The sequence below is a fragment of the Crocodylus porosus genome, unplaced genomic scaffold (genome assembly GCF_001723895.1).
Source record: "Crocodylus porosus isolate Cpor-Errol unplaced genomic scaffold, CroPor_comp1, whole genome shotgun sequence".
In the NCBI taxonomy this organism is placed as follows: Eukaryota; Metazoa; Chordata; order Crocodylia; family Crocodylidae; genus Crocodylus; species Crocodylus porosus.
Window position 1 is genome coordinate 53789531 of NW_017728949.1, and position 11159 is coordinate 53800689.

Consider the following 11159-nt stretch of genomic DNA (forward strand, 5'->3'; position numbering starts at 1 on the left):
TTTTTGAAGATAGGGACCACATTGGCCCTCTTCCAGTCCTCCGGCACCTCACCAGAGCACCACGAGTCGTACTTTCCTGTGATCACAGGGTGGCTCAACATTCCTCAAAGACAATTAATCTACCTAGGCTAGATGGAAAGAGCACTTTGAGGCACTCCTGAACCATGAGTCAACTCTGGCAGATATCACCACCAAGCCCATCCCCCAACACCCTGAAAGGGGATCTCTCGCCAACCCTCCTATCCTAGAGAAAGTCTGGCGTGCCATCGAGGACACCAAGAATTCGGCAGCTGAATCACCAAATCCAAATCGAATAGGGAGACACATGAAAAGATCCGAATTAAATCGGAAGCTTTCGAATTGATTCGGAAAAGATTTAGTGCCACTTCAGAGATTCAGCCATAGACTAAACAGGCAGCAGTCCTCGATGCAGGATACAGCTGCCTCCAGCTGGTAAGTCTGTTGTGGGTGGGCAGAAGGGGAAGGGTGGGGGCAGATCAACGCCTCCGCAGTGAGGGAGGGATTGGGGCTGGAGCTGGGACCCAGGCTGGGGCAAGCGCTGCCCAGGGAAGGGGTGGAGCAGCTTGTGCCTCTGCGTGCCACCCGTCTGGGAGCTGCTCGTGTGGTGGCTTGTCCAATGGCTCTTGCTGCTGTTCCTGCCACTGGTCCGGGAGGGCATGGAGGGGGTGTCAGGGCATGTGGTGGGGGGGCACGTGCCTCTGGCTTGGGGCGGAGCAGGCAGCAAAGCGGGGGTTCAGGGGGGCTGCAGCGAGTTTTTGGGTGCCTCCCCCCATGCCCTGCTGCTGCTCACCTAGCTGGGGCGAAGCTGCTGCTCATCCCACCACTGTGCACCGCTTGTCCAGAGGCAGCACAGGGGCTCAGTGTCACCATTCCCATGCTGGCTGGGCTAGCAGTCAGGGGGCATAGCATCCGTTCCCAGTGCCTTCCGCTTTAACCTGGCGCAGCCCTGGCCCTGCCTGCCCCACGCAGATCCTGGGGCACATGTCCCTACCCCATGCCCTCCCAGACCAGTGATGGAAGCAGTAGCAAGAGCCGCTGGACAGGCTACCACACGAGCAGCTCCCAGGCTGGTGGCATGCAGTAGCGTGAGCTGCCCCACCTCCTCCCTGGGCAGTGCTTGCCCCAGCCTGGGTCCCAGCCCCAGCCCCAATCCCTCCCTTGCTGTAGTGGTATTGATCTGCCCTCCCCCTCCCCCACACCCCTTCCCTCCCTCCTCAGCCCACCACAACATACTTACCAGCTGGAGGCAGCTGTGTCCAGCATTGAGGATTGCTGCCTGTTGAGCATATGGCCGAATCTCTGAAGTGGCACCAAATCTTTGGATCCAATTTGTCCGAATTGAATCACTCGCCTTCCGAATTGGCCAAATCCGAATCCGAATTGAATACTTGCTGTTTCGCACAGGCCTAATCATTATGACTGTCTTCAAGAAAGGACATAAGTCTTTCTTTGGGAGCCATCAAGGTATTGCCCTCTTTTCCACAGCAGGAAAATCCTTGCCCACGTCCTCCTGAACTGTCTTCTACCTCTTGTTGAAGAAGTCCTGCCAGAATCTCCGTGCGGTTTCAGGCCACCCTGTGGGGCAACTGACATGATCTTTGTTGCCCACCGGGTCCAAGAAAAGTGTCAGGAACAGCATCAAGACCTTCATATGGCCTTCATTGTCCTTACTAAAGCCTTTGATTCCATCAATCACAAAGCCTTGTGGTTAGTACTGGCCAAATTTGAACGTCTTGAAAAGTACATCAAGAAGTCCAGAGACTTCTTCACGACCAGATGACTGTGACCATCCTATGCAATGGATCGGAGACAGATCCATTTGTTGTCCAAACTGGAGTCAAGCAAGGATGCAAGGATGTGTCATTGCTCCAACTCTGTTCTCCTTTTTTTTTTTTTTTTTTTTTGACGTTCATGTTGGTTTCCATTAAGGACCACCTTCCTTCTGGAGTTGACACAAAATACTGGATGGATGGAGGGCCCTTCAATCTGGGATGTTTTCAGTCAAAGACCAAAGTACTCAAAATAACCATCCTTGACCTTTAGTCCATCAACAACTGCATCATCCTTGCACACACTGAGGAAAACCTCCAGACTGCTGGATCTTTTTGAAGAAGCCTACCAAACTTTGGGCCTCTCTCTCAACATTGAGAAGACTGAAATGCTCTATCAGCCTGCTCCAGGCCTTGAATGTCACCCTGCTCACCCCCAAATTACCATAGAGGGAGGTAGTTGAGCACTTCTTCTAATTCAGTAGCTCCTTCTCTCAGTGAGTGAATATTGAGGAGGAGATCCAGCACAGCATCTGGAGTGCAAGTGCCACCTTTGGGAAATAGCTTTGGTGTGTGTTTATTCAACAGTCTCTGGAAAGACATCAAGATCCGTGTCTATAATGCAGTCATCATTTCCACTCTCCTCTATAGATGTGAGATGATAGTAGGTCACCTACATTTCAAGATACTTGGAGAGGAATCGCCAACAAAGCTTCCTGAAAATCCTTCACATCAAGTGGGAAGATTGCCACACAAATGCCAGCATACTTGCTGAAGACAATGCTACCAACAGTGAGTTGGCAGTCCTCTAGCACCAACTTGTCTGAACTGGATATTTTATGTGGATGCCTGACTCTGGACTCCTGGAACAAGTGCTCTGCTCCCAGCTTAGTAATGGCCTGAGATCTCACTACAAGGACACATTAAAGGCATGACTCAAGAAAACAGGTGCTGACAACAGCTGTGCGGAGCTGGCTGCTGACTGACTCCAACAGCGCTGCAACCTCAACCAAGCAGCAGCCTGGTTTTGAAGTAAAGCAGCGTTTTACTGCTGCTTCCCTGTGGAAAGACCTGTAACTTCTGCAGATGGGTCTGTGACTCAAGGATTAGGCTCTTAAGTCACCTCCAGACCCATCAATGAGCGTGGTAGAGATCATCCTCAAACTGAGGGATTGCCGACAATGTCTGGCTTGAATTTGTCTGGCCTCACCTTCCAGACGCTGGATCTTTTTACAGCTTTGAATATAAGAGTGATAGTGTTCCTTAGATATCTTCTCCCCAGGTAGATACTCAAAACCATAATCAAGCCGGGGGAAGTTTGGAGGAGCTAAATAGATCATGCTTACGTGTGCGGTGTGTGTTCCAGGCCTCAGATCATTCCCACTGGCTCTTTCCAGGTTCCCCTCCTATTTCTCCACTTGCTTTCTGATACAAACACAGCAGAACAGGATGTGCTCTCCTCCATAACAATACATGATTTTCAAGGACACTTAGTAGGTGTACTGAGGATATTGTGAACAGGGCAGGGCGAGGCAGGTTTCAGCATACATTCTGCAGATGCAGCTTGTCCCTTGTTCTTTGCTAACCTCAGGCTGAGATTTGACAAGACATTTATAGGTCAAGTTTTCCATTTCTAAATTGTATTTGCCTGATATTGCCTCAGAAAAGCAGTGGCTGCAAATACCTTTGTCTTTGCTCACATCTTCGCCTTGCAGGGATTAGGGTGAAAGGTACTCCCTAGTAGCTGATCTGTCTGTAGGGTAGTGATGGGACTACTTTCAGAATTTGCCTATTCCTCAACCTAAAAGATGATGGCTGAAACGTAGGATCTTGAGAGAAGAGATCCAGTGCAGGCATGGAGAAGGGGAGGAGGAAATGCATACATCTGGCCCTGTGGATGAGACTGAGTAAAGTTGGGAGTGCAACACAAGACCTGTTATAACAATTCTACAAAAATAAAGGGATAGAAGTATTATCCCTAATGGAGTACAGAAGTGCATACCTGTTACCTATGTTTGCTGCCATTTGAGGCTTCTTGGTAACATCTCCAATTTAAACCTTTGGACAAATAAAGCCAAGCAAAAGAGGTACAGGAGCAAGCCACTTCTGCTTTAGTCTCACCTTTTCATTTCATTGTACAGAAGCCAAAAAAATGTCCTACTTCAAACTGCTAGTCAGGCAGAACATGAAACTGCTTTCAAAACTGCTAAAAGACCTCTTTGCCTGCTGTGCCTCATCTCCAAATAGCCCACCTGGCTTGACGATGACGCAGCTTTCCTTCCTTTTGTTGGCCTGGCTTTGAAACTGGATAACCTACAGCTTTAAAGGAAGCAGGTCTCTGCATGTAGCTTTTTATCTGTGATGTCAGAGCTCTTTCCAGCCTACGAAGAGCCAGAGGTGTATTAAGCAACTGCTGCAAGAGACTTGTGGGAAAAATTTGGGAATAACTTAATTAATGCAAGTTTTTATTCTCTTACCCAGGGGATCTGCTTGCTTTATTTTTTCTTAATGTACAAGAAACAATCTTGCTTGCTGTTGAAGGCACTCAAACAGTGAAGAACCTTTTGGTTCTCCTGTGGTTAAAACAGTGAGGCTAGTTCCTCACTGTCTCTTATTCTAGTTAGTTTTCCATCTAGCAGATTTTGTGTTCAAAGCAGTGGACTAGGACATGTTGGACTGCTGCTAGGTGAAGAGCACCTGGGCTTTCCCTCCTTTGCCTTCATGATGGGTTGGAACATTAAATTTGGTCTCTTATGACTTTCCTTTTGGACTGAAGTGTATGTGGGGACCAGTTAGGGCCTTGCTGATGTCCTGAAGCAGTAATGAAATCAGTGCCACACTTGCTGTTACACATGAGAAGAGGCCTGAGGGGGGTTCCGATTTCTGCTGGCCAAGATTCAAACAAAGTGGTTGTGGGTCCCGTTTATTAAACCCTCTCCCAAGCTCCAGGAACCCAACTGTGCTTAGCTCACGAACACTATCCTCGGGTGGCAGGGATGGGGTGCTCCATGGTCCTTCAACATCTTGACCACCAAAAGAGAAGAGGCTGTATGTTGAGGGGAGAGGTGCACATCACCCGTGCAGCAGTGGAGAAAGGAAGGAATCAAGGCTCTCTTCCCCTCTGAGTTAGGGCCAGGATTCCCAGGAGGGTTTTGGTGCATTCTTCCCCGGTCCAAGAAGCTAAAGAGATTGTCTTGCTTGCTAAAGGATAGGTCTGTATACCTTCAGTGCAATTGGGCCCATCTTCTGAGCACCCTGCCTGAGATCAACCAACCACTTTTATTATGTTATACACAGCGTTGCATTTCCTTGCCTCCAATCCAGCAAAAACTGTCCCTGGGTGCAGAGATTTGGTGCAGCCCCTGACATCAAAACCCAGGTAGAGAGCCAGCTGGATGTCTTGCAGACATGTCTGATCCCAGTGCGGTAATATTGACCATGGCTGCTCCTCCCCTGTGGGTAGCAATGGGTTCCTTTATTTCCAAAAGCCCTAAAATCCTCCTGCTTTTATAATAATACTCATGGTGAATTAATTAGGGGGGCAGCTACAGTGTGAAAGTATCAAAGCTTCTAGGCTGGGACAGGAGAGGTTGTCAGCCTTCGCTGTGTCATGGAGTACTGGACTATTTGCATTTATTGCTCTGACAAAATAATGAGCCATATAAATCTGAGAGCAACATTTGGTTAAAAATGCTTGTCGGAAAGCAAGTCACAGTTTACATTTTTCAGGTCTCCCTGTTTGTCTGTGGCTGGCTGGCTCTCTTCATCTCATTAGTTTCTTCTTTGTCTTAAAAGTCCATGTATTGTAGAGAACCAGATATGGCTTTGCCAGGAAGTAAGTTATCCTCACCCCTTCATAACACCAAGGTGGGGTCTGAACAGGGTTCTGTGTTCTCCACAATCTATTTTTCATTTTGTGAGGAGTTTATTCTTCAAAATAAAGCTGGCAGCCCTCTTTGGGCGCATGTACACATGACTACGTTGGCCTTTAAAGCGTCTTAATTGACCTTTTGCACCATTTTAATGGCGTCACCATTTACATCTGGGGCAGTATATTTCGTTTTAATTTCGTCATGCTGTACGTGTGCGACAGCGTATTTCACTTTAAATGACTTCGTTACATAGCAAAGTATTGTAGCTTGCTACGTAACAAATTGCAGCGATACACCTGGAGAAGGTGGTGGGGATGGTGCGCAGGGAGCTGGAGGCCCAGGCGTGCTCGGGGAAGCTTGGGCTTGGCGGACTTCCAGTGCCCTCTGCGTTGTCTCCATTGGCTTCTGTGGCTGCCAGCCCACCCTGCCACCCTCCTGCCGCCTTCCCGCACTGCCCCCGAGACAAGTCGGCCCATTCCCAGGTGGTCCCAGGCTGCAGAAAGGTGGTGGGGATGATGCACGGGGTGCTGGAAGCCCACCAAGCCCAAGCTTCCCCGAGCACGCCTGGGCTTCCAGCACCCCGTGCATCGTTGGATCAGGCCAGGTGCTGCCTGTAAGCAGCCTGCCCAGGTGGCCCTGGGGGGCACCACTGCCATGGAGGGAAGCACCAGGGCCCTCTGCAGCTCAGGACCCTCTCAGCCCACCAGCAGCTCGCCCCCCGCCACGGAAGAGTCAGGCAGGCTCCAGGAGAAAAAAGAAAAAGATGAGCTCCTTGCCATTTTTTTTTTTTTTTTTTTTTCCCTCAGCAGAGCCTGCCCATATGAGCTGCTGCCAGGGTGTGCAGCCCTTGAGCTGCGGGGGGGCCTGGTTCTTGCCTCTGTGATGAAGGACCCCCCCCCCCAGGACCACCTGGGCAGGGTGCTAGCAGGCGACTGCTGCCTGGGGAGCACTGCCACCACCAAGGGAAGGATCGGGCCGCTCTGCATCTCGCTCCCCTGGCCACAGGAGAGGTGGGCAGGCTCTGGGGGTGGGGGGGAAGCATTGGGCTCCTTGCTGCTTTTTTTTATGTATTTATTTTTCTGGTGGAGCCGGGGGGGAGCTGCCAGTGGGCCATCACTGTTCCATAACAGTGACTGAAGCCCCCAAATTGAAATAGCTGGCTTTTAATTGACACAAAAACCCACCAGTTAAAGACCCACTGTTTCAATTTAGGGAGAACTAAACCCCCATCACGTGTACAAGTGTCCTTTGGTTCTAAGGTTTATTTGAACCATTGCTTAAACTGACCTAGTAAAATATCCTTTGAAAACCCTCAGTTTAAATAAAAACTGTCTTGTTTAGGTTTCATTTAAACAGAAACAACTTACCTACTGTAAACTAAGTTGGCATAACCCGAAGTTAAGTGTCCACACAGCTTCTTGTACCACTGTGTAACAATTTTAAAAAGCAACTTTTCAGTAAAATTAATGCAGCTATTCATATCGTTAGCTTCTTAGTGGATGTGTCTACATGTTCATTAATGTGCTTTAAGTCATGTACATTAAATCTAGTGCCTCTGGGCACCTATACATATGCCAGATGTCTGGGAGCAGACTCAATTAATCAAGTCTGCTGGTGCATGTTAATTAACGCACTCCAGCAGTCTCTGTGTCATATCTGTTTAGTGTCCTCTCACTTCAAAATGGTGGCGGGATGCTTTAACTAAAGGTTGTCGAACAAACTTTAGTTCAGGCACCACTGCTGCCATTTTGAAGGGCAGGACACGGAATACACTTGACGCTGCAGGCACTTAATTAGACCGGCTCTTGGAGCGGCTCTAATTAAAGCCCGTCCCCGCCCCACACACTCCAGAGCACATGTATAGATGCCTTCCATTGTGAGGTACTAGAAAAATGTGCATTAGCCTATTTTAATGTGCGTTAGCCAGGGGGTTTTTGCGATGCTTTAATGTGCATTAAAATAGTTAAGTGCACATTAAAGTGCATGTGTAGACGTGCCCAGTGTACCCCAGGGGTGTTGAGCTCGTTTGGCCCTACGAGCTGTATCCCACCTGCGGGGTTTCCGACTCTTCTCTCTCTGTTCTCCCCTTGCTGGCTTCCTTGCTGAGTTGATGTTTTATTAAGTTTGTGGCTTTAGCAAGATTTTAGGTGACACACGGCCTGTTCTTGTGTGTCGGATGTTGCAGTACATTGCCAGCGCAGTGTCTGGGAAGGGAATAGAACGAGTGCAGGCCCACTGAGGAAAGAGCGTCATCTTGAATCTGCCTGGTCAGCAGAACATTGTCTCGTTACTTATTCTTTCCTCTGTTTTATATGACCAGAGATGCCAGATCAACTCCTTACATCTTCTACTAGGCTGAGAATTAACAGCCCTCGGAACCTTTTTACAACAACTTTGAAATTAGGAGTGGAAAAAAATGGAGTGAAATAATTGATTTTGATGGGCAGTTATTCAAAAGGTCTCTCGTTCTTTTTTTTGCGATAGAAAGATAGGTACGCTCCTGTAAAACCTAAATCCTCAAAGCACCCTTCTGCAAAGTTCTGTTGAGCATTAAATGCACATATGTGGATGGTGATACTCTTCAGAAGAGGAGATTGAATCAGAAGTTTCATTGTGTAGCCCAAGACTTGGACTGATCTGTCTCGGAGCTAGAATTAGTCTTATAACATCCTGGCTCCCTGACCTGTATGAGGCCACTCCTCTTCCCTGGGAACCCTGAGCTCTTCTAAGCAATGCAGAGTAGATCCTCTGTTGCAGTTTGCTAGGAGTTTACTACAGTAATGAAATACTAATACTACTAGAATGCCCTCTTAATCTTCCTTCTGCCTCCACTAACAAGTAAGTATGTGGATTTGTGTAGCCAAATATTTCTCTTGCTGATGGGAGGGTTAAGACTGCTCGATTTGTTTTTCTACCCCTTCTTTTCACAGTTGCCCTGTAAGCACTCATCTGCACTGGATGCAGTCAGCCCAGCCTCCCGTTTCACTGGAGAAAGTTGCCTATTGCTTATTTTTATAATATCAGGAACATGAACAATGAAGCTGCTCATGCGCAAGTAGTATTTTCTCTGCTCTGCTGCTGAAGTGCCAGCAATGCTATGTGGCTGCTTTTAAAACACGAAACAAATTTAAAAATACTGTAATCTATTTGAAAACAGCAAGAAATCCAGTTCTGTAGAAAATATCCATAACTACCTTCTGCTGTGCTCCACCAGAATCCTGAAGCAAACCCCCCTGCTCTCCTGAGACGTGCCAAGGATTTATTAATGATGTTTAGTTTAGTGCGCATGTCTCGCTTTTATATTTTGACAAGGAAAAAAATCCCACACCTCCAGCGGTACAGCTCCACCTTTATTTACATCCTGGTGCTTTGTGCAGCTCTTGAGTTGTTCTTGATAGATCTTCCATCCAACTGCTCACTCAGCCTGATTCTTCTTAGGCATTTAAAGCTGTCAAGCTGCATTCAAAGTTGGGGGCTGGGGCGGGTATAGATGCAAAGCTGGAGCCTAGAAGAACCTGTGGTTTGATGTAGTAGGAGAGGATAAATGGGGGGCAACTCTGGATGAAATGGGATGAGCAGGCTGATTGACATTTCATAGCATAGCCAACATGGCTGTTTATTAGGTGGAGAATCTGGTGAAGTCCACGCTGGATCTGCATGGTAGGATCGATTTCCTGGTGAACAACGGAGGAGGCCAGTTTGCAAGTCCTGCTGAGCTTATCCGGTCAAAGGGCTGGCATGCTGTGATCGAAACTAATCTGACTGGGACCTTCTACTGCTGCAAAGCAGGTGAGCACCCAACACTTGCAGAAATACCAGTAAGCAAATAATTTAAAAGCTTGCGTAATTTCTTCCCATCCATTGCTTTCCATACAGGTGCATGACAGTGGGCACTTCTTCATGTTCATTGATGTGCATTCGTTAATGCACATTAAATCTAGTACCTCCGGGTACCTGTACACATCTGGCAGCTGCTCTGACACGCTGTAATGATGGCCTGTCAGAGCAGACACAGTTAATCAGGTCTGCTGGAGCGTGGTAATTATTGCATTCCAGCAGCCTCCCACATCTCATGTATCAGTGTCCTCTATTGTGAGGTACTAGGAAAATGCACATTAGCCTATCTTAAAAACCATGCTCTTTAGTTATACACATTAAGTGACACTTAATGCACATTAGCTTATTTTAATGCATATTAACTAAATAGCATGTTTTATTTGGTGATGCTTTAAGGCATATTAAAAATGTTTTAATGCACATTAAAATAGGGTAATTCACATTAAAACGTACATGTAGACATGCCCATTGGGTAGCTGTTTCCATAGATCTCATCCTAAGCTAAATATATTCGTAAGTCAGTTATATGAAACATAGGTTTGGAAGTGGCCTCATATGTCATCTAGTCCAACCATCTGCATGGATGCAGGATTTACTAAAACATCCTCAGTAGATACCTGTGGCAGAGTACCTTTGGGCTGCCCACCACGTGGCAGGGGCTGCAGTAGGCTGGGACAGAGCCCAGCAGGGAAGGGAGCCAGGTGAAACCCCTCAGATCTCATTTTAAGTGGGGTGGTGTGTGACGGAGCACCTTTTGGGGTGCTCACCACTTTAGGGCTCTCATAGGCCCTAAGGGGAGCCTACTTCAGAGGAGCAGCAGGGGAAAGCCCCTAGGTACCATTTAAAGGGGGAAGGTGTGTGGCAGGGCACTGTTGGCCTGCCACTTTACGACCAAAGCTAAGCAGCCAGCAGGTGCTTGATTAAGGCAGCCATTTTAGATCTCTGGCTGCCTATATAAAGAGCTCAGTTCCCTGCTGGCTGGGAAGGCAGTAGCATTGCCTGCTGCGAGGCTTTGTGCATCATCCTGAAGGTAAGGGCAGGATCTGTAGGGGATGGTCAGGAGGCTCCTGGTCCTGGGCATGACCTAAAACTGCACCCTGCCGGGAGCGCGTGACCTGGTGGGGCTCTGTGGCACGGGAGCCCCCAGGAAATGCCAGGCCAGTTACCATCCCGGTGAAAGGTGGGTAGGGGCACCTTAACCCTAGCCCTCACCTTCAGACGCGTTGCATGACACTGGTGGCAGTTGGGGCCAGGCATGGCTGTGGCCACTTGAGCCCTGTGGGGTGCAAGACCCCCAGGAGGGAGAGTGGGGGCCAGGCACAGCTGTGGCCACCTGAGCCCTGTGGGGGGTTCAAGACCCTGAGAAAAGGTAGTTGGGGCCAGGCACGGCTATGGCCACCTGAGCCCACTAGGAAGGGAAGCCCCCGTGGCCCCAAGCGAGGGGGCAGTGTGGAGCCCGAGTGAAGGGGGCAGAGACGAGTAGCCCCAAGCGAGGGGTGGTGTGGAGCCCGAGTGAAGGGGGCAGAGACGAGTAGCCCCAAGCGAGGGGGTGGTGTGGAGCCCAAGTGAAGGGGGCAGAGATGAGTAGCCCTGAGTGGAGAGGGCGGTGTGGAGCCCCAGCTTAGGAGGCGGTGTGGAGCCCCAAGCAAGGGGGCAGAGA

The 11159-nt window shown here is 48.8% G+C and overlaps 1 protein-coding gene across 1 annotated transcript in view; it reads left to right on the forward strand.

Annotated features, from left to right (window-relative positions):
• Window positions 1-11159, forward strand: part of PECR (peroxisomal trans-2-enoyl-CoA reductase) — a 43434-nt gene that overhangs the window by 19825 nt on the left and 12450 nt on the right. The window contains exon 3 of the mRNA XM_019553561.1: window positions 9286-9451. Within this exon, the coding sequence (XP_019409106.1) occupies window positions 9286-9451 (166 nt within the window). The remainder of the gene's footprint in view (window positions 1-9285; window positions 9452-11159) is intronic.